Source organism: Chanodichthys erythropterus, chromosome 7 (genome assembly GCF_024489055.1).
Source record: "Chanodichthys erythropterus isolate Z2021 chromosome 7, ASM2448905v1, whole genome shotgun sequence".
Taxonomy (NCBI): domain Eukaryota; kingdom Metazoa; phylum Chordata; class Actinopteri; order Cypriniformes; family Xenocyprididae; genus Chanodichthys; species Chanodichthys erythropterus.
Genome location: NC_090227.1, coordinates 10621242 through 10645292, shown reverse-complemented (window position 1 = coordinate 10645292; position 24051 = coordinate 10621242). Strand labels below are relative to the sequence as shown.

Here is a 24051-nt window from a genome sequence, read left to right as displayed (position 1 = left end):
TCGCTTAAAAACATGAATTCTAGTCTTGAACTTTGCAGAAGTGCTCTAAAGCTGCGAGCAGTCCTTCTCTCCTCCACTGCAATGAAGACGGTTGTGTTCACTTTGCTGGCTGTGGCTGTGGCTGTGGGTATGTAGATCTCTTATTATTAGTCATTATTCATGACAATTGTTAGTTTACGTGTACACTGACATGTATTACAGTCTTCAACATCAATAAAAGAAAAAAATCCTTTTTAATGAAGTTTGCAGCACAGATGATAAAATCATTGGAGGTTATGAATGTCCGCCCCACTCTCAGCCCTGGCAATTGTACCTTACTGATGGACGTATATCGTGTGGAGGATCTTTGATTAATGAAAGATGGGTTGTGTCTGCTGCTCATTGCAAATTCTTGTGAGTAAATAACCTCACTTTTTAAGTCATAAATTAATAGATTAGCAACAGGTTGTTATTGTTTCCCATTTCTGAATGTGTCCACATGAAAAAAATATGCCAGAATTTCTAAATAAAAGGCTGTAGAAAAAAAAAAATAATAAAAAATCACATTCAGTACTTTTGTAAAGATGACAGTTCATTAGTCTACCAACCACTGGCATTCAGCTCTAGTTAAAAAAAAAATAAAATAAATACTACTACTACTACTACTACTACTACTAATAATAATAATAATATATGTGTGTGTGTGTGTGTGTATGTATATATATATATATATATATATATATATATATATATATATATATATATAAACTTTATTTTATATAGCACCTTTAAAAGTTACATCTTAAAGCGCTTCACAGAAACATAAATACAAGATACATTATATAAAAAGCAAAACAAAACACATTTATAATAATAATCTTTTGTATGTAAGCCTAAAAAAATAAGTTTTAAGTGAAGATTTAAAAACACAAGAGTCAGCATGTCTGATCTCATTGGGAGGAACGTAAACGCGTTGAAGGAACAATTAAAAATCCAGAATCAGAAGAACGAAGATTGCGTCTTGGGGTGTATGCAGTTAAAAGTTCAGACAGATATTGTGGCGCTAAACCATGCAAGGCCTTGTAGGTGAGCATGAGAATTTTAAAATCGATGTGAAACCTGACCGGGAGCCAGTGCAATGACTCCAAGATAGGAGTGATGTGCTCACTTGTCCTGGACCTTGTCAGGATTCTGGCCACTGAGTTTTGGACATACTGCAATTTGTTTCGGGTAGATTTAGAAACCCCAGCAAGCAGCGTGTTACAATAGTAGATGCAAGAAAAGACAAATTAATTGATCAGTTTTTCAGCCACCGAGAAAGATAACATGGGGCGCAATCGTGCAATGTTTCTAAGATGAAAAAATGAAGTTTTGACCATATTCTGGACATGAGGATAAAATGTTTGCATCAAATACCACCCCCATTTTTTAAAATTTAGTTTGAAACTCCAAAACAGAGCCATCCACCATTAAGGTTACAGCATCAGCTTTACAAATTTTTTGGAGTGAACCGATAAGCATAACCTCTCTTGTCACTGTTGAGACATTATGAGAAAATTATGAGACATCCATATTTTTATCTCAGAGATAGAATGTTCTTGTAATACAGTTCGTATGTACGGGAAGAAGGAGGCGGGAACCGGCAAACATTCAACAAAACTTTAATACCAAAATAAACAAAGAACAAAACGAAAGTAATGCCAGTAGACCCTCGCGGACGTCTGCCGGCCTTACAAACATAATAAAACATAAAATATAGTCCAGGCCCAGTCCTCTCTCGTCCTTCACGGTCATCGCTCCTACATTTATGCTCCCGGAGCTCCTCCGTGAGAGACTCAAGGCCGGTGCGCCTCCCAGGTGATGCTCGTTATCACTTGCGTCATCGGCCTCACGCCGTTCCCTCACGGCTTTCGCCCGACCTGGTTGCCACAGTTCTAAAAAGCCAACAGCCGTATTATTGCCAGGTTTTGAATGAATATAAATTTGGGTGTTGTCTGCATAAAAATGGAGCTTAAGACCCAAGGATCTGAGAAGTTGACCCAGGGGAAAAATGTACATACTAAAAAGCAAGGGACTCAAAACAGATCCCTGGGGAACTCCAAATTGCACTGCCCCAGCTTTGGATCTGCATCCACCCAGGGACACAAACTGCCTTTGATCTGAGAGGAAAGATTTGAACCAGTTTAATACTGTGTCAGTAACACCAAAAACAGTTTCCAAACGATTGAGTAAAAGAAAATGATCCACTGTGTCAAAAGCAGTGCTAAGATCGAGAAGAATCAGAATTGAAAGACAGCCAGAGTCTGCAACGATTAACAGGTCATTTGTGACCTTAACTAATGCTGTTTCTGTGCTATGTAGTTTGCGGAAACCAGATTGGAGAGGCTCAAAACGATTATTGACAGAGAGATGAGCATATAATTGAGAAACCACAGTTCGCTCAAGCAATTTAGCAAGAAAGGGGGGATTTGAGATGGTTATTGAGGTTGTCCCAGTCTGCGTTGGTCTTTTTTGGTATAGGTATTACAGCAGCAATTTTAAGTGCAGCAGGCACAACACCCATGCGCAGTGAGTCATTTACTATATTCAGGACAACAGGGCATAAAGAAGCAAAACATGATTTAAACAAATCACAAGGTATGGGATCAACTATGGAAGTGGTAGATTTCAATTTTGAAACCTCCTTTCCAAGGGAAACAAAATCATGTGAGGAAAAATTTGAGAAATAGAAGCCAGAAAAATGTGATCCTAAAAGCCGAATCAGACAAAACAGGAGTGATGCATTTGCGAGCATTGGCAATCTTTGAACTGAAATGATCAAGAAACCTATTACAAAGATGAACTGAGGTAGGTACACTAGAGGAGCTGTTTCCTTTAAGAAGTTTGTTAATGGTATGAAACAGTCGTCTGGGGTTATTTTGGTTATTGTTAATTATCTGAGAGAAATATTGAGACCTGACTGAAACAATCTCTGCCTTATATTCAAGTATATGGTCTTTCCAAGTGTGGCGGGGCGGTGAAGGGCAAGAATTGACACTAGTGCACAACTACAACAAAATAAAGCAGACTACGCCACCCAGTTTCTGTGAGCAGGGAAATTTATACCCAAAATAGGACACACAGGTTTGTTACCACTGAACACAGGAGACGTGTATATAAATACAAACTGCTTTAATTTCACAATAATAATTAGTTAAAATGTAGAAAACTGTTGACCAAACAAAGAGAAAAAAATATAAAGAAAACAAGAAACTTTCAGGCTGAGGCTTACCAGTAGGGTGGCTAGCTGCACAGCAAAATCCCCAGAGTTAAATCAACTCTGCTCAGAGTACATATGGTCCCTCTCTAAATAGTGTTAAAGTAACACTGAAGCAGAGTTAAAGTTAATGAGACAATTAAGCAATTAATAAGGCTGTGACTTAAGTCACTTGTAGTTCTTGTGTTTTTTCTTATTTCTTCAGTGATTCTGCTTGTTAACAGCAGGTGTTCATCACTAATGCGCAATCTCAACTTATTTAATTGCTTAATTATCTCATTAAATTTAACTCTGCTTCAGTGTTATTTCAACACTATTTAGAGAGGGTCCATATGTACTCTGTGCAGAGTTGATTTAACTCTGGGGATTTTGCTGTGTGAACAGTGAGTATCCTAAGACACACCACTCACCCAAATATGCTCCGCACAAACACTCACACCCACACCATACACACTCTAAGTGAGGGAGATGCAGTTGTCAAATGGCAAAAACACTGAGAGAAACACCACCACCACAGGGCCAAGACAGCTAGCTTCCCTCACTGGGGGCCTTCAGCTCCTGAAATAAACAACAACAACAAAAAAAGAAAGTAAAAGCACAATTAATCTAACCCACATTCATTCAAACAACTTGCATTAGAATAAGTTCAAACCATGAAGGAGAACAATGGACAATTTACTGGCCACAGGGGTCAGACAGAGAGGTATAAATACTCAACTAGGTTCGTACCAAAGGCTCATGAACTTGGACATGCCATGAAGCAGCAAGAGGTTAAAGAAAAGAACAAAACCAAAAAGGAAAAATGAAGTGAAAAACAGCAAATAATCAGACTTCAAATTAAATCACATGAAATACATAAAAAAAAACAAAAAAACAATTTAATAAAGAACATATCAAACGTTAAATAAAAACAACCTTGGTCTTCCCAGGTACGAGGTATTACCCATTTTTTCTACGCCGTCCCTAAGGCGCAGATCAAAGGAGGCAAAGAATAAACAAATAAAACAAACATGCTGCTGGTGGCAATATAACCACCGGTGGGGCTGAACGTGCACCCTTAACGGTACATCTCACTTTAAGTGATGGCTCAGATTGGCCACCCTTCACCAGACCACCAGCATAAGCGCAAAGTAGGGATGCTCATTTCGGTTAAATTTCTCGACCGACAACCGACGCTCGTTATCCGATTATTAACCGTTAACTGATAAGATTATAATATTGTATAGCCTATATGATGATAATATGACATATATATGACATTAAAAAAAAAATACAATTGACGAGTGTCTGTGTCTTCCACGGGTTTATTTTAACATGCAAACAGCAGCATAGAACAGATAAACAACAGAACCTGTATTCACATTATCAAATTCGCACCTGCAGCGTTTCTGACAACAGAAAAAAATAATTTAAATAAAAGGTATGTATTTGTTAAATGTTTAACAAATTAAGGTGGAAAAACAAAAACGGTGAATCCATTGAAGCTTTGAACAACCGGTATTTTAGACATTTTTTTCCGTCAAATAAAAATAGCAGGCCTACCTCAAGTTTTGTTTTATAGTAAGCCTTTCTTTAAAGTGAATTTCGTTTTGTAGACATTGTATCTTAATTTCAATCACTGTTTCATCAACCAATTGCCTATAGACCTATTTAATAAATAGGAAGAAAACCAAAAACGTCGGGTGGCATGTAGCCTATTTAAGTGCGTAACAAACGAACATGTTTCTGTGGCCTTTGAGTAAGGCTGAAGCAATATTCTGTTTTTAATGAATTTCTTAAATAAATAAATATAAATTCATTCGATGAATCCGAACGCTAAATAAAGTGATCGGATTAATGTGTGAGCGTTTGTCACAAGTTTCAAATCAGTATTGATTTTTTTTTTTTTTTTTTTTTTTGCACAGTATGTTTGTTTTATGTTGAAATACAGGCACAGTGATGGAGTCAGATATGTCGAGTGTAAACTTGTGCCTTGACGCACGATGCATAGCTCATAGGTAGCAGAATTCTGACATTTCGACAAAGTTCAAAGGTGTCATTCGCTAAAAAATTTATTTTTTAGTAGCTACATCAGTTTTCCAGCAGTGTACCTCAAAGCCATGACGGGAGAAGCAGCAAGCTTGCAGGATCGTGTGTCGTTGTCCGTGCAACAGATGAGTTGATTCTAGCAGAAGTAGCCTAGTTCAACGATAAAAACAGCAGGCCGAAGATTAAAACGTAATTCCGCATTTCAATAGTGAGGGTAGCACTAGGGCACTTCCCTTGCTCCAAAACCCTCATATACCACTTCGGGTAGTCTTCGGGTAATCCAATCGATATTCAAAATCAATAAATCTGGAGAGAGGAGCGGCAGCCAGATGCACCAGCATTCCCTTTCAACTGGAAGTTGAATAATAAATAAATAAATAAATATTAGTGTGACTTAGTTACATTGTAGGCCTACTTACTCAAATAAGTGTTATTAATTAACTACATGTACCTACTATTGATTTATGGTTAGGATTTGGTTTAGGATTAGTTACTTGTAATTATGCATAATTTACTGTTATTGCTGTAGTACATTTAGTAAAGTGTATTTTTTTTTTAATTATTATTTACCATTCACCATACTAATGCAGGACTTTTATTATTTATAATTGTCTTGGCATAACCAGTTTCTTTGCCAATCTATTTGAGACTATCTACATAACTAATAGTCAATATTCTGATAAACACTGCATTAGGGCTGTGTAAAATATGTGTTCCTTGTCAAACAGACGTTCGCGTCTCATTGTCCACCTGGGTAAGCACAAAAAGTCTGTTAATGAAGCCACAGAGCAGCAGATCGGGGTGGAGAAGATGATTCCTCACCTGAAATATAATGATCAAACTCTTAACAATGACATCATGCTGATTAAGCTGAGAAAGCCTGCCATCGTCAACAAGTATGTGAAGCCAATCCCTCTGACAACCAGCTGCTCTTCTGCAGGGGAGCAGTGCTTAGTTTCTGGATGGGGCAAAACTGGAGGTGAGATGGCCGAGTAATGAAAATCTTCTTAAACTTTAATATAATATTGTCAGGCATAAAATCATTCAATCGTTAAAAAAAAATGACAAGTTTTAGCACATTTCATATTGTTTTTCCAGATGGTGTCGCTTCTGTCCTGCAGTGTTTGAAGTTGCCTGTACTCTCAAAGACGCAGTGTAAGGGTGCATATGGCATGAAAATAACTGAAAACATGTTCTGTGCTGGATTCATGAAGGGAGGCAAAGACTCGTGTCAGGTATGTCATTGACTTAGTCTTCCTCTTTATATGTGTTCTATATTTTTATACAAACACACAATTTTGTCCCTTTTTTTCCCCAACTTTCTTCTCAGGGGGATTCTGGGGGCCCTGTAGTGTGCAACGGTAAACTAAAAGGTGTTGTTTCCTGGGGCGATGGCTGTGCTCGGCCAGGCTTTCCTGGGGTTTATACTGAGGTGTGTCGCTACACTGACTGGATCAAAAACATCATAGCTAATAACTAACTCAAGGCCATCAGTTGACAGTTGACTAAAATTCCCATTAAAATGTTAGAATATTATGGCTTAGCAGACAGACAATTACATCTGTTGCCTCAAATGCACATGGTTTGTACAGTCACAGAAACACTGTGTTGACTAGGCTATGTTTCAGCTTCTGAGGGAAAAACTGGAAAAGGAAGGGGAAAACTCTGATAAAAGCTAGACAACCCAGGATTTAGTTTACCCATGGTTTAGAATGACTCAAGGATAACTATTGTGTGAAAAGCCCTTTTATTGGAACTGTCAACAGAATAATGATGGATTATTTTGGTATTTCTATTTTTTTATGTCTAAGGTAGATTTTGCTATAGCTATAGAAAATTGAACTCTCATTGAACAATAAAATCTTATTAAAGCCCTGTTAATGTCTGGGGCAAGCAGTGTCATTCACCATCTCTGTTGCTCTACTCTTTATAAATCAACACTTTCAAATAAATTATTGGATTTTTAGACAGAAATTTGTTTAGATGACAGCTGAGCAATTCTGTTTAGGGACACACTCCTCCCAGTCTTCGTGGGTCTTTGGGTTTAGATAAAAGGTTTTGAGGTTTAGATATATGGGTTTGAGTGACTAATAATCAACATTTAACCTTATAAATATATTTATTTAATGCTTCTACTGTTTACCTGTGTCCGTGCCTCTGTCAAATAAATATACATCTGTGTTCACTTACCTCTCTGCCTCTGTCTGTGTCCTGTTATCACTAATGTTATCCATAGACATTCATGTGAAATAATCCAGCATATACCATAAACCAAAAAGCGTTTAAGAAAACAATCTTTTCACAGTAAGTTTCAATACTGATAGTGATATTAATGTTTTCATATTAATATTATAGTATTATTCTTGGTGTTACAGCAATTATCCAAACAAATGTGTAACATTAAAAATAAAAAAATGATCTTAGAATGAAAAAAAAACAAATTTAATTTTTTTTTTTATTCAGAATAATTAATATTAATATTCAATTCAGAATTAATAATACATTTTATTTCTTAGGCGCCTTTCAGGACCCTCAAGGTCACCTTACAATCAAACACAACTCTCAAGAATAAAATATCAATCAAAAACATAGATTACAATAAAACAAAGTGAAATAATAAAAGTGATGGGTATCTGGTATTGTATGCTATTGTGAACAAGTGGGTTTTTAGACGTGATTTGAAGGTAACCAGAGATGTTATAGTACGAATGTGTTGTGGGAGAGCGTTCCAGAGTTGGGGAGTGGAGCAACTGAAGGCTCTAAGTCCCATGGTGGACAGACGGGCAGATGGAGTGGACAGGAGGGAGGCTGAAGAAGAACGAAGGGTACGGGAAGGTATGTGTATGTGAATGAGATTTGTGATGTAGGAGGGGGCCAGGTTGTAAAGAGATTTGAATGTTAATATCAGAATTTTAAAATCAATTCGGTAGCGGACGGGAAGCCAGTGGAGTTGCCTGAGAACAGGGGTGATGTGTTGTGTAGAAGGGGTTCTGGAGATGATGCGGGCGGCTGAGTTCTGAACTAGCTGGAGTTTATGAAGGGATTTGGGGCACAACACTTTTGACTGGGGAAATTTCAGAGTGAAAATTCTTTAACTGAACAAACTGTGTGCGGTCTGACAAGTAGGATGAGAACCAGGACAGGGCTTTGTTATTGATACCAATTGAGAGTAGGCGGTTGAGGAGAATGTGATGAGAGATTGTGTCAAAGGCTGCGGTTAGGTCAAGAACAATAAGTATTGTGAGTAGTCCGGAGTCCGCTGCAATCAGAAAGTCATTGGTGATTTTAACTAGGGCTGTTTCGGTACTATGGAGTGGACGAAAGCCAGATTGAAATTGCTCATAGAGGTTATTATTAGTGAGATGATTATGAATCTGCAAGGCAACTATTTTTTGAAGTATTTTTGAGAGAAAAGGGAGGTTTGAAAATGGCCGGAAGTTGTTGAGATTACTTGAATCAGCACCAGGTTTGTTGAGAATGGGAGTAATTATTGCAGTTTTAAGGGGTGATGGAACAGAACCAAAGGTAAGGGAGGAGTGTATAATTTCAGTGATAAGGGGGGCCAGTGAAGGGAGACAGAGTTTAACCAGAGTTGAAGGGAGCGGGTCGAGTGGGGGGGGAGTGGGGGGGGGGGGGTCAACGGAAAAGCAAGGAGATAACAATTGTTTTTGAATGTTTTCTATTTTAGATGTAAAAAAGTTCATAAGTCTATTGCAGTTGACGGTGGAGTACATATGAGAGGGGACAGTGCAAGGGGGCTGTATAATTTGGTTGAGTGTGGAAAACAAAGCCTGTGTGTTCCCTTCAGCTGTTTGGATCAGAGAGGTATAATAGACAGTTTTGGCATTCGATATGGCTAGTTTATATTTCAGAAGGTGCTCATTGTACATGTCTTTATGAATAGTGAGTCCGGTTTTCCTTGAAAGACGTTCAAGACGGCGGCCAATGGCTTTTAGTTGATGGAGTTCAGGAGTGTACCAGGGTGCAGTGCGGGTGAAGTTAACAGTCCGAGTTTTCAGCGGTGCCAGGTTGTCGAAGAGGTGATGAAGTCCATTATTGTAGTGAGATACCAGGTCATCTGGGGAGGTTAAGTGGTCTATGCTGTGGAGGCTGTCGATTGCAGAAGAGAGAGTAGATGGATCAATATTTTTGATATTTCTGAATGTGGAGCGGGATATGTTAGTTTTAAAAAGTGGAAGGTTAGCTTTAAATGAAACGTTATGAAAAGTTAAATGAAAAGTTATGCCAGAGCAACAGATGAGATCGATAATGTGTCCTTTTGAGTGTGTGGGAGAGTCCATATGTTGTTGTAGTCCAAAACTGTCCAAACAGGAGGAAAACTCTTTAGTGAGAGTGTTGTTCAAATTTTCCATATGTATATTAAAATCTCCCAGCAGTATGATGTTTGGTGCCAGGGAGCATAAGGTGGTAATAAAATCCGAGAATTCATTTAAACAATTTGGGTTTGATGGCAGCTAGAATGGTAGGAACAGATCCAGAGATTTGTATGGCAGAGGATTCGAAGGAATGGTGATCGCTAACTGGGAGTTGGGATACTTTGTATTTCTCATTGTAAAGTATCGCAAGGCCACCCCACGACCAGAAGCATGAGGTTGACAGACGTAAAACAACCCAGGTGGAGTTGTCAGGTTGAGCTCGGTGAAGTCCAGTGGTTTCTGCCACGTCTCAGTCAGGCACAAATAGTCCAAGTTATGATCATTCAACAGATCATAAACAAGAGAGGCCTTGTTGGTAATTATAAAAAAATCATTTTGGTGTCAGATTAAAGACACTAAAATATAAAGCAACATTTAAAGAGTCCATCTACAAAAAGAAAATAAATCTACCATTAGCTAAAGAAACCCCCACATGAATTATATACATCAAGTGAAAACAGATGTATAACACAAAGATAAAAAAACACAAAACAAACACACCCTAGGAAGTAAAATTAGCTCAAATGAAATAATTTATAGGGAATTATAAAGAGTTGTAAGTTTACAACCGAGCAACTAAATCGTCCAGCGTTCATTTGCTCGAGCCGTAATAAGCTCTTGTAGTGGATATGAATATCCAACAATCATGAAAACACTTATTAGAGCACGGTAACTTAAGATCACAGTTTAAGACATTACATTTTAGAAGCACATAATACAAGACACTTTCTTTTTAAAAATCTACAAAAGACTTTATTTATTCTAACACAAACTAATCTAACACACACCCACACACTCATTTATACACGTTGCAGTAAGAAAGGAATTGAGAGAGAAAGAGTTTTAAGAGAGAGAGTGTGATATGATGAACAGAATTCCACTTCAAAGACCTGAATGAACCATGAATCATTAATTTAAATGCACCAGTTCAGTTTTAATCTGGGGTACTTGCTTTAGTCAACTTTAAATGTGAATTTCCCTCGTCGGTGTGCAGTGAAGTGTTTTCCAAGTCGATGATCTGTCTCTTCAGGTCCAGATAGTGGTTAGGTCGACACCAATCACGTTTGAGCTTGCTGAAAAATGGAAGGAAGTATCTTTGTCGTGGCTGGAGTTAAAGCTGAAGCGGCAGAAGTCGTTGGTTGAACTTTGCAGCAAAACTTAGAAACACGAGACTTTCAGTGGAAAAAATTTAGTAAAAGAAAAGAAAAGTGAGTGAAAGTTGGATGGCTTGAATGAGCTGCTTGTCTCTTTTTCTTGTTACTCCATGGTTCTTGGTACTTGTCTGTGTCTTGGTTCTTTTTTTACTTGAACTCGTCTTCTCTTGCAATATGACCATTTAAACTTAGTTGTTTGTCACACCTCAGAGGAGTTTTGGCCAATCAGATATCGTCCTGTTTCAAAAGGGCTTTTCTCTGCCCCCAATAAAACATAGGTGTTACTTCCCATCTCTGCTTAAGCAGAGTGCCATTTTAACATAATTTCTATTAAATGGAATATGATACATTTTAAACAGATTTCATTCAAGTCCAATCAAGGCATACTTTCAGTCAGTCATTCAAGAGTTAACACATTTACATGGATTGTGGGTCTTCTAAAGCAAAAATTGGTTACAGGTAGTAATTGTGGACACAATTTAAAATGTATGCAGTTAAAATATACAGTATAAAATAATTACTTATAAAAGTAATTAAGGTTGATTTTCCTGTAGATGGCTGGAGCTGGAATTCCGATTCTGAATTAGAATTATGTTTTGAAAGAAGCATCTGAATGATTAATTTGTCTGATTTGTCCATGGTTCCCACAAAAACTTACATGATTGAACTGGAAACAAAGTTTCTCAATCAGGACTCCAATGAGTTTTGCGGAAGGTGTTAGGGTAAGCCCATGCTTCCCTCTTCCAAACAACCTGACTTCTTCTACACTCCTAACCGATTAAATACCTGGGGCTTTAACGCTCTAGCGCACCCTAGTGGTAAGTATGATCAGAAATAGAATGATAACAGTTAACACTGTTACAACACTTCCTTTGTTAATTTCCTGTTTCCCTTGATTTCCTTTGTTCAGTAGGTTATATTCTCCTGTATCTAATTTAGTCATTATCTTGTGTATTTATAGCCTTCTCTTTCTCTAAGTTGTCCGATCTTGTCTTGACTAAGTGAACTTAAGCTGCTTTGTGTTTCTTTGAATAGTGTTTTCACCTACGTTTATGTTTTTTCTTTTCTTTTTTTTTTTTTTCTTCTTTTAAATGAAAGTACATAGTAATTAAAGACACCTAATATAAAGTATGACCAAGATCACTTTTGGTGTCTGTATAGTGACGTGCAGAGCTCTTGGACAAAAGCCACTATTGGGAGTAAGAACAGGTTGACACTTTTACTGTATGGCAAGACTACTGATACAATGTCTCTGTATTCTATATTGTTAAATCACAGAGTTTTACAGTTGATCCATTGTACAGCCTAAACCCAAGATAGAGAGGCTGAGTGAATGTGGCCTGAACTCTGCAGATAAGGGTCATTGTGTCAGAGATGCCATAGAAGGACAGAGTTCCTGCACTGTGATCCACATACACTCCTATTCTAGAGCAGATGGAGGCTGCAGGGATGTCAGTCTCCATATCATTGTGCCTAAATGAGTATCTGGAGGGAGAGCAGAACAAACTCCAGGAATGATCATTATATCCAAACAAACACTTTGTATTCGTTTCCTTCCGGCTGATGTGCTTGTATGACACTGATATACCCACATCACCTTTCCACTCCACCTCCCAGTAACAACGTTCAGACACACTCTCTCCGCACATCACCTGATAATAAACATCAAATCTGTGTGGATGATCAGAATACCGCTGGACTGTGTCAGTGTAAATAGCCACTCTGTTCTTCTCCAACAGACGAATGTGTTTATTCGCTGTGTTTGGATCAAGTGTGAACTGATGAGCATCTGATGAAGATAAAATATATCAGTGATCAGTCAAAAATGTACATATTAAAGTTTTTTTTTTTTTTTTTTAAATAATCTTTTTAATGTAGCTGAAATGTTTATTATGTTTATAATATAATGAACATTACTACTTCTGTTTGAATTATAGATTATACCGGCCCACATGATCCTAATTAAGGGCCAAGCACTAAAGCTGCATAGGCACATATTGTTATTGTTAGTGTACTTATTATTATTCTTCCTTCTTCTACTTCCACCTTTAAATCTATGGTAGCACATGGAACCATTTGTGGGAAATTTGGCACACAGGACAGTCTGAACATCAACTGCAGCAATTTTGGTGTCTCTAACTCAATCCTTCTAGTGCCACCAACTGTCCAAATTTGCACTTATGTTTATACTAATAACTTTTGGCCTAGAAACATTTTTCCCCTCTCTGATTCCTCTGATAATTTTTTTTTCATGAAAATCCTTCTGCCATTTAGATTTTTTCTAAAAATCTACTTTTTTTAAATTCATCCTAGACTGTTCATCCAACTTTCACCAAAACTGGCTCAAATTATCGTGCAGGCAAAAAGTTATTAAAAGCTATTTGATACTCCCATCCGTTTAAAGCATGAATTAATGTTACAAAGAGTACACCAAAATGGATGTGAGGTTGTGTCTCCACAACAATTTTTGTATATTAAGGCAGGAACACACCAAGTCGATGCCAACGAACTAGCGGCAACGAAAGCAGACTGCGGACTTGGCTCAAGACGGCAGCGTCTGGGTCCAAAGTTGCCCTGACACATCAAACGGACGCTCGACAGCCAAGTAGCATGTCCGTTCTGCACCTGTGTAAGATGAAACGTCTTTCTGTACCAGCAGATGGCAGTAGCTAAACAACCAATCAGAATTATCAAATGGCCTGACAGACCGACGAGCTCCGACGCCGATTCATCATGTCGAATCGGCCCAAAAATAGCAGACGAGGACCAACTTCAGCTGACGGTGCAGAACACACTGAGAAAACTTAGTCGGTCGACGAACAAAAACTGCCCGATGGCCGACCGTCGGCTTGGTGTGTTCCTGCCTTTAAGACGAAACTGTCATCTCAAGCATAACTTGAGGGTACAGGCACAGTTTCATCAGTGTCACCTAGTGGTCAGGAAATGTTATTATTATAAATTCTGAAAGATTTGCCCAAAAATCATCAAACTGGTCTATTTTGATTCAGTGCAGCATATGAATGGATATCAAGTGATACCTAATGTTCCTATAGTGGCCATTTTGGGCATCGGCCATTCTACATTTTGTAATAAAATTTTGCCGTATTTTACAAACTCATTAGCTTATCATTATGAAACCCAGTATGTCATGAAGGTGCTAAAAATGTTTTGTGACAGCGCAAACTTGTGGTCAAAATGTACAATGAAATGAAAAAAAAAAAAAAAAAACTTAATAAGTTTTGATAAAATAATACATTTTAATGAAACTGGTCTTGATAGATTACCTGAGTCATACTGAGAACAATAATACCAATTATGCCAAATTTGCAATGATTTGGAATATCGACACCAAACTTTGTATAGGCTTTGTATGTGATTGTCACCTCGCACTGACCACACAACATCAATTAGGTAACAGTGCCACCTATTGATCAAAAGTTGTAAGCAATTAAATCATATTACTAGTGATTGTATTTAGGAATTTCTTTTAGCCATTTTGACTAAAATCATCTAAAAATGTCTTGAATTGCTCATTTTTGCAGTTAGTGTGCTTGGCCCCATTCATTGCTGCTTGCAGCTATGTTGTGATTTACTGTAAAATTGTTTTGTTGTCTTGTTTAACTTAAATGTACTTGTTATTATTATTTATATATATAAACTTTACTGGAAAGGCGCTATATAATTTTAAATTCTGACCAAGTGATCTTAAAGGTGGTACAGAGGATGTTTTTGTCGACTGAGTTTTTGAAATAATTTCAAGTGAACGCCTCCCAAAACTCGTGCACGAGTGTTTGTTTACCACCGGCATTCGCTGTGTTATTAAGCCGGGCACACATTTTACGACTAGCTAAAACATTCTTACTGTGCTCAACATACAGTGATAGTTTCCTGCTCCTGAAGCAGATTTATATACTTTCACATGGAATTTGAACACCGACTGTAATCGCAGACTGAACGCAACTGGCTCTGACTGGACGTGTTTGAGCGCGATCAGTAATAAGTATCAATTTCAATCATAATCAGCCTTACAATCGTTAAGCCGCGCACACACTTAGTGGATTCATTATGTCGGACTCACCACAGGTAACTCATAATCTGCAGTTGTTACTCCTGTCTCCTGACAAAAACATTGCATGCGGCGCATGTAGAGTGTGGAAAGTTACTAGAGCGTGCAGCCGCGCGTCTCTCACAAGGAACATCATGGCAGTGATTGACAAGCCAGAGGGCCAATCGTTCACGTGATGGTCATGTAAACGATTGGCTGTTTTTAAGGCCCTACCTCGTGCACAGATGATGTATATTAATAATATTCCTTTCAGTGCACCTAATAGTCTTTTATCACTTAGTAAAGACAGTTTCAAGTAATATTGCAAAAATGCATAAAACAAAACATCCTCTTTATCACCTTTAACATGAATGCCACAATGAGGATTGACCTTATGTAGAATAAAACAGCTTTTTTTATGTTGTTGTTTTTTAATAAACTGCATTTTTTATTGTGCTGTGGAGAAATCTCTTATTATGAATAATGTAAAGAGACATTTTCTTGATTTTTCAAATTAAGAATATATGCATGTTCAGTGTATATATTTTGCTTGTATTCTTTGCAACTTACATTGTAGGAAGTCCTTTCTGGTCCTTAGAACAACGTTGATGTGTTTAACTATGAAAATCAACACAAACAGGCAATTCTTAAGAAAAGAGTAAATTATCAACTGTACTGTATCCTTCCAGTTAGCTACATCTGTAATAACTTCTAATATGTTTTAAAATTTTCAAATGATATTAGGAGTAAATGAATATTAGATATTAGGTGTAAAACATTAGTTGTAAATTAATGTTTAGTGCTTTACCCACCAGAAATCTTTTGGATCTCCTCTTTACAGAAATTCTCAATTTTCTCTTTCAGCTGACAAATAGATTGTCTTATATCATTAGTAGAGAGGGGTGAAGTGACAGTAATTCTCTTTGTAGGTTCAAGAGGTGCAGATAGATACTGAACCCCCTACAAAAAGACAGGGGAAAAAAGTTTTATAACCTGCCTCCCACACATCTCTACTACAGTCAAATATACTCTGCCTTTGCTGACTTCAGTGATCTTGTCTTATCAAACTAATCTAGCTTTTTGAATGAAACTTTATTTTTAATTGCCCAGAGAGCCAGTAAATTACGTAAAATCTCCTTAATTGCAACACTGCAATGTTTTTCTACATTTAAATCACCTGCAGGAAATGGATGTGATCGCCTGTGTGTGAAAGCTGCTCTAACTCAGCGTGTCTCCTCCTCAGATCAGCAATCTCCTGCTCCAGTCTCTGCAAGAGTCCTTCAGCTTGACATACTGCAGCCTTTTCCTGATCTCTGATCAGTCGTGTCACCTCAGAGCGGTTTCTCTTAATGGAGCGGATTAGTTCTGTAAAGATCCTCTCGCTGTCCTTCACTGCTGCCTGTGCAGAGCGCTGTTAGGAGGACACACATTACAATCAGCATGTGACCCACATTGGGCTTCAGTGGGACTACAATGTCTTCAGCTCTGGAGGAGAGTCCAAACAGTATGTCTTTTAATCCAATAGCCAGCAGTTGTTTTTCTCCTCCTGATACTCACCTTATGACACTCAACAGCTTCTCTCAGCTCCTGAATATCTTTTTCTCGCTCCTGAATTCTCTGCTGGTAGTTTATCTGTGTTTTTTTCAAGTTTCTCTATTGAACACAGAAGAAACAAACATGAAAAAAAAAATCATAAAAATAAATATTACAAAATCATCACATAAAATGAATAAATACCCACATGGAAAGAACCTATATGTGGATATATGCACATATATGAAACCTATATGCAGTGTATATGCACATATATGCTGCATATATGCACATATATGATAATATATATGCTGCATATATGCGTATATATACTGCATATATGCTGCATATATGCCCTATATATACTGCATATATGCGTATATATGCCACATATAGGCAAAATTGAGGTGCATATATGTGCATATACAGGAAATATAGGTCTCCTGTATTGCTTCTTCATATCCACAATTCCACATATCTATATAGCTAATGGCAGGATCTGGTCATTTTGTAGCTCATATCTCATTTTTGACTGTCATACATGATGCCTAGCTCATATTTTCTATTATCAAGGCAAAAACTAAGAATTAATGAAAAAAAATGATGCAAGAACTTGCACGTGAAATTGGTATCACATGTAATTGGCATGTTATGGAATTTAACTACACTCTAAAAAAATTGGTTCTTCAGCGGTTCTTTGGGGTGGTTAAGGTGCTATATAGCACCACTACCTTATAAAGAACCTGTAAAGCCCCTGTATGGTTCTTCAGCAGTTCCTTGCTGTGGTTACCCACATGGAAAAAACCTATATAAACATATATGTTTCAATATAGGTTTTGATATAGGTTTTGCATATATGTGACATATATAAAATTGGCCGTTTTCCTATATTATAGGTACATATATGTACATATATGTACGCATATATGTACACATATATGTAATATAGGAAAACGGCCAATTTTATATATGTCACATATATATGCAAAACCTATATCAAAACCTATATTGAAACAAATATGTTTATAGGTTTTTTCCATGTGGGTAACAACAAGAGGTACAAGACATGAACAGAACTGTCAAAGACCTTGTAGATATACAAGTCAATTGCAATTGTTGTATGTGCGGTGTGCAAAAAGTGTCTGTATCATGTGACTCACGTGCATTCTCAGATTTAAAGTGTCCTCACACAGAAAACATTACCAGTATACCACTGTAAAAATATTTATTGTTTTTTTTTTCTTTTTCTTTCTTTCTTTCTTTCTTTCTTTCTTTCTTTCTTTCTTTCTTTCTTTCTTTCTTTCTTTCTTTCTTTCTTTCTTTCTTTCTTTCTTTCTTTTTTTTGCAGCAGGGTTTAGTAACATTGATAAACTATTTTAGTTTTTGGTAATATTTTGAATTTCAACTGCAATTATGCTTGTCTGTTCTCTTGTTCTCAGTTCTTGTTGTCTCTTTATTGATTCTGCTTGTAAACAGCAGTTGTCATCCCTAATAGTCAATCATCACTTCTAGAGTAAACCTACTTTTTTAAATAACTTCAACACTGCTTCAGTGTTACTTTTACTCTCTGTATATGGATCAATATGTACCCAGAGCAGTGTTTTTGTAACCAGGGTTTGAAATTAACATGTGTCAGCCTGCCAAATGTGGGTGAAAATCAACCACAGTGGATAATGCATTTAAAGGTGCTACAGAGGATGTTTTCGACGACTGAGAGACCAAAGACTGTTACTGAGTTTTTGAAATGTGCGCATGCATAAGAACACGAGTGTTTGTTTACCACCGGGATTCGCTGTGTTGTGTTAGTGGATTCATTATGTCGGATTCACCGGAGGGAACTCATAATCTGCAGTTGTTACTCCTGACAAAAACATTGCATGCGGTGCCTGTGGAGTGTGGAAAGTTACGGGAGCGTGCACGTCTCTCACAAGGAACGTAATGGCAATGATTGACAAGCCAGCGGGCCAATCGTTTGGCTGATGTTTTTAAGGCCCTACCCCGTGCACAGATTATGTATATTAATATTATTCCTTTCAGTGCACCTAATAAATAGTCTTTTATCAGTTAGTAAAGACAGTTTCAAGTAATATTGCAAAAATGTATAAAACAAAACATCCTCTATAGCACCTTTAAATGATGTCCTCCAAACAGCAGCCTCCAATATTAGCAAAACACAGCATAAAGAGGATCACATACTGGACAAGAAGTGCCATATCTTTAAAATTCAAATACATTATTTTTTTATAGGTGCGATCACAAGAGATATTTAGTATGTTAAACATCTAGGCCTGTCTGTGATCCAAGTCCTGTAATCTGAAATGTTTTTTTCACTGACAGTGACAGAGACGACAGACAGTTGTGTCCTGTAAAAAGAACAAAAGTCATGCAGTGTATGCCCTGTTAAAAAAAAAAACAGCATATGCTGGTTATGTTTTGAGGCATGGCAGCTGGTATAGGATGGTTTATGCTGGTCCTTAGTTGGTCATGAGCTGGTTTAAGATGGTCCTGAGCTGGAGCTCGTTTCTTAGGACCAGCTAAGGACCAACTAAGGACCAGCTCAAACCATCTGCCATGCTTCAAAACATACCTAACCAGCATATGCTGGTTTTTTAACAGGGTGGGCAGCAGAAGGACAAAAGGTCAAAAAATGTGACCTCTTCAGAGCCCAACAGTTAGACAAGACAGATAGTCCCATTAATTATTTCAGTAGTATGTCATGGAGATGCAAACAATGCTTTTCCACTTCACTATTAATGCACTACTTTCTTACCTCTTTCTCTATTCTCTCTGCTTCTGTTGGTACAATGTCATGATTTTTGTGTTTATCCATCGTACACAGTGTACAGATACAGTGCTGGTCAGTGCGACAGAACACCTCTAGCAGTCTACCATGTTGAGAGCAGATCATCTCCTGGAGTTGTCCAGTGGCATCCATTAAATAATGTCTCTTACCTTTAAACAAATTCTCATGCTGTTCAAGGTGGTTTTGACAGTAAGAGTTCAGACACACCAGACAGGACTTGATGGCTTTGTGTTTTCTTCCAGTACAGACATCACACTTCACATCTGTTGCACGCGCACCTTCAAGTCCAGTGTCAACTCCAGTCTTCTTCAGTTTCTCCACCACTTCAGCCAGCATGGTGTTTTTATTTAACGCAGGTCTTGGAGCGAAGGTCTGTCTGCACTGTGGGCAGATGTGGACTGTCTTCTGATCCTGATGATTCCAGCAGTCCGTAATACATGTCATACAATAATTGTGTCCACAGGGAATGGTCACTGGATCCTTCAGAAGATCCAAACACACTGGACAGATGAACTGTTCCCGAGCCCATAAAACACTGGCCTCTGCCATTTTTTCGCGTGTGAACACAGAAACTGAAGCACACACAACAGCTCGACAAGTTTCCGTATCTCTGAACTAAAGAACTGAGGCGGGTTTCCTGGTTATTTGCTTGTGTGTGGTGTGCAAAAAGGTGTGTCTGTAAGCTGTGACTCACCTGTTATGTAATGCACATTCTCAAATTTAAAGTGTTCTCCTCACAAAAAACATTACCAGTATACCATTGTAAAAAAATATTTAGCTTAATACAGCTGACAAGAATGTGTGATGTAGATGAGAAATGTTTAGAGTTGCATGATAATGAAAGTATAGCAGAAAGTATATTCCCATGTGAAATGCTGTCATGCTTAAAGAGACAAAAATACATGCAGTGAATGTTTCCATATGTACAGTACATGTGCCATGAAAAATGTGCTTATTTGTCTCTTTAGCTCCACCTGCATATTCTTTATTGTTTTTCATATCTTCAGGCCTATGTGACCTCTTCCTCCTGCATTACAGGTCCTTCAGAACTATTTCCGTTGGCTTGCATTTTAGAAATTGTCACCTGCCTTTGTGTCTGTTTAACTAGTTGTTTTCATGTTACAGTTTTTTCCAATTGCTAACACACAATTTTTCAAACTAGTCTGGTTTTATCAAAACACTTAACACAATTCACAAAACCACACACCCAAACTGCAAAATACCTCATATATCCTGCAAAATGAAGCACTGCAACCAAAACTACACAGAGCATTATCAAAATCAAACTTTTGCATGAAATGGCACACACTTCATTCATATTACCAGATTTTTGCCTAACCACCTACACACTGTTGGGCATAATGAAAAGCACCCCCATCTTTAGTATGCTTTGCCAGAATACTAAAATATGTATCAGATTGTTCACATGCACAGAAATATTTGCAGATACACACACATGCTGTTGCAACATTTTTATTTTTTTTCCTTCACTACAGTAAACAAGTCAGTACAACATAAGCACAGCAGATATATTTACATGGGACTGAACAAAAATATTCTTACAAAAAAAGTAAACTGAAAAAGAAAATTTCTGAAAAAAAATATATTACAGTAAAAAAAACAAAAAACAAAAAAAAGGCAAGAAAAATAATTAGGCAGCATCTTGCCGCACAGCCGGGTCTGGCCACAACGCCTCGTCAACATCACAGGCAATATCTTCCCTTGCCAGACATCGAGGGAAGAAGCGCCTTGAGTGCCTTATCCATCCCTGAATTGCACCCACATCAATCTCATCACATGCCTCTTCTATGGCCTGCACAAGAGGCATGCGCACAAAGGGCTGCCGGTCGTATACCTTCCACCGCCATGCCGAAAAGAATTCTTCTATGGGGTTCAGAAATGGTGAGTTTGGTGGGAGGTATTGCACGAGAAATGTTGGGTGGTCAGCAAACCAGTTTTGGACTGGGGCTGCACGATGAAAGCTCACGTTGTCCCATACTACAACGTACCGGTTTCTTTGATGGTCTGCATCATTCATACGCTCTGGTGGTATGAGAATGTTGTGAAGTCTGTCCAGAAATGTGAGAATATGGGCTGTGTTGTATGGTCCAAGTTTGGCATGACGGTGGAGGACACCATGCATATTGGAGATGGCAGCGCACATTGTGATGTTCCCACCACGTTGGCCAGGAACATCTATAATGGCTCTGTGGCCAATGAGGTTTCTCCCTCTTCTTCTGGTCTTTGCTAGGTTGAACCCAGCCTCATCTATAAAGATGAACTCATGTGGGATTGCATGAGCATCCATTTCCAGTACTCCCTGAAAACAAAGAACAAAAATCCCTCAATATGGTGTTATCCAGTACACTGGGAAACAATGTTGTGTGTAGTGTACTGCAGTCAATATAGTACTTACATCCACATATGCTCGTCTGAACTCTTTGTTTCTTTGAGAGTTTCTCTCAAACGGCACCTTATAAAGTTGTTTCATTCTGATTTGGTTTCGCTTGAGAATGCGAGCCAATGTGGACAGACTAACTCGTTGAATGTTGTTGAATAAGATGTTGTCTTGGATGATGTGGCTTTGAATTTCTCGTAATCTGATTTCATCATTTTCCAAAACCAAGTTTACAATGGCAGCTTCCTGTACCCCGGTGAACATTTGGCCCCTTCCTCCACCATGGTGTCGTCTCTCAGTCCTTTAGAAAAAATAAAATAAAAATATATATAGGGCTTGGACAATGCAGCCTAAATATTTCCCCCCACAGTAGAGTACATTGTACAGGAAACTTGTACAGTTCATGAATGGCTGATGTCATACACTAAGTAAACAGGTGTCACCCAACTGATACACTATGACAAGGGGTATACTACATGTGTACTACATGAAATTTTGGTTACATACCTGTTCTCCAGTCTAAAGGTCCGGATGACAGAGGCGACAGTAAAACGGCTCAAGTTTGGCTGCACTCTCTGTCCAGCCTCACGCATTGTCAACCCATGGTTGATGACATGATCTACTAAGGTTGCTCTGATTTCATTTGAAAGTGTTTGTCTTCTTTGGCCATGAACTCCTCTTCCTGCTCTACCCCTACCTCTCACTCTTCCTCCCCCTCTTATTCTCAACCTCCCTCTTCCTCTTCCTCTTCCTCTCTCTGCAATGTCTTCCATTGTTGTTGTAAAAAAAAAAGGTTCTCGCCTGTGGTCTTTTCATAGTGCTTACATCCTGATTGAAGTGTTAACAATTAACCACTGAGGTGTTTGGCCAGGTGGCACATGTAATTGGCCAATTAGCTCATGTAGTGTCATTTTGAATGCCAGTGTTTTGAAATGGCAAACGTGACTTTATGTCAGATTGTTGTGTCTTATGCAGAGAACTGTATTTAGTGAATTTAAAAAGTGCTATTTTGAAATGCAAAATGTGTGTAAAACAGAAAAGGTGTTTAGACTTTTGGAGACTTGAGAAGAAGTTTTGCTCTCTGTGTGTCAGTTTAAATAATTGTGCTGTGCATGTCATTTTAGTGTGTTAGCAATTGGAAAAAACTGTAAAACTAAAATATAAAACTGACATGGGATCAGGTAAAAACATAGATACTGGTTCGGTTCACAAAATGAACACCCCCTAGTAGCAAAGAATCAAAATTTCTTAATTAAAATTTCACATCACGTGAGGATCAGTGAAGTCAATGTGGCCCCAGTACAACTCTTCCACCTGGACTGTCAGTAGTTACACAACAGGTTGAACAATATAAAGGTTTATTTGTATGACGCTTTTTATGTATATATTGTTCTAAAGCTCAAACTATCAAGACCATTTCTGATCTTTGTGTGCAGGGTTCAATGTGATTTTGAAATTCATTTTAGCACAATGTCAGACATTAACTTTGATGTACTGTACTCATTTATTTTAAATTTGTAAATCTCTTTTAATTAAGCATATTTAGGTACCCAAAACAGATGTGGCAGACGTCCTTTATAAAGCTTCAGAGAGGTTCAGAAACAGAATGCTTGATTAAGCCATTTTGATTGGTGTCGTTTGGTTTTGATGAATAGACTCAGAGATGTTCTAGGGATGTATTATTAGAAATAAGACATGCATTTCAGTTTCATTTAGGTGGTTCAATACACACTGTAATTCAATCTCTCCAAACTGTATAGATTCAATCTCTTGTGTAAATTCTGAGTCTCTCTCTCACAGTCAGATCTCTTGCACAGGTTTGGACTCTCTGTGACAACGGTCCTATTGCCAAGTAAGTCTTGTTCCTGCATACTTTGTTCATCCTTAAATAACATTCCTGTCTGAAAATGTAGCCCTAACCTTATCCATAATGCAAAACCTAGCTCTACCCATAAGTTATCCCTAAAATCATAGGGAAATGATACGTGAATAAACACTGATAGAAGCACCTAACCCTGGTTGTATGCCTAAACTTGACATAAACTGTAAACTTGGCCCTGAAATCTGATTGGTTGATTTGAATGTTGTTCCAGGACCAACAAAGATGTTGATTCAGGGACATGTTGTACTTCACATTCACTCTATTGCAACACTGGTTTGAGACACATTATATAGGCTACCTGAGCTATAATTATTGTCATGATGTATATTACAGTTTTTTCCAATTGCTAACACACTAAAATGACATGCACAGCACAATTATTTAAACTGACACACAGAGAGCAAAACTTCTTCTCAAGTCTCCAAAAGTCTAAACACCTTTTCTGTTTTACACACATTTTGCATTTCAAAATAGCACTTTTTAAATTCACTAAATACAGTTCTCTGCATAAGACACAACAATCTGACATAAAGTCAC

General features: G+C 37.8%; 2 protein-coding genes across 2 annotated transcripts; one reads left to right on the top strand and one right to left on the bottom strand.

The window, feature by feature from the left end:
* Positions 1-81: 81 nt before the first annotated feature.
* On the top strand, positions 82-6743 carry LOC137023132 (serine protease 1-like). The gene is made up of 5 exons (XM_067389819.1): positions 82-127; positions 243-393; positions 5992-6242; positions 6362-6498; positions 6594-6743. The coding sequence occupies exons 1-5, from the start codon at positions 82-84 to the stop codon at positions 6741-6743; spliced, it is 735 nt and encodes a 244-aa protein (XP_067245920.1).
* A 3749-nt stretch (positions 6744-10492) lies between these two features.
* LOC137023129 (tripartite motif-containing protein 16-like) lies at positions 10493-19832 on the bottom strand. Its single transcript, XM_067389815.1, has 6 exons — positions 19202-19832; positions 16456-16551; positions 16076-16309; positions 15711-15858; positions 15469-15516; positions 10493-12642 (listed from the first exon to the last, which is right to left on the bottom strand). Exons 1-6 carry the CDS (start codon positions 19781-19783, stop codon positions 12113-12115), a joined length of 1638 nt encoding a protein of 545 aa, XP_067245916.1. The 5' UTR covers positions 19784-19832; the 3' UTR covers positions 10493-12112.
* Between the last annotated feature and the right edge of the window lie 4219 nt (positions 19833-24051).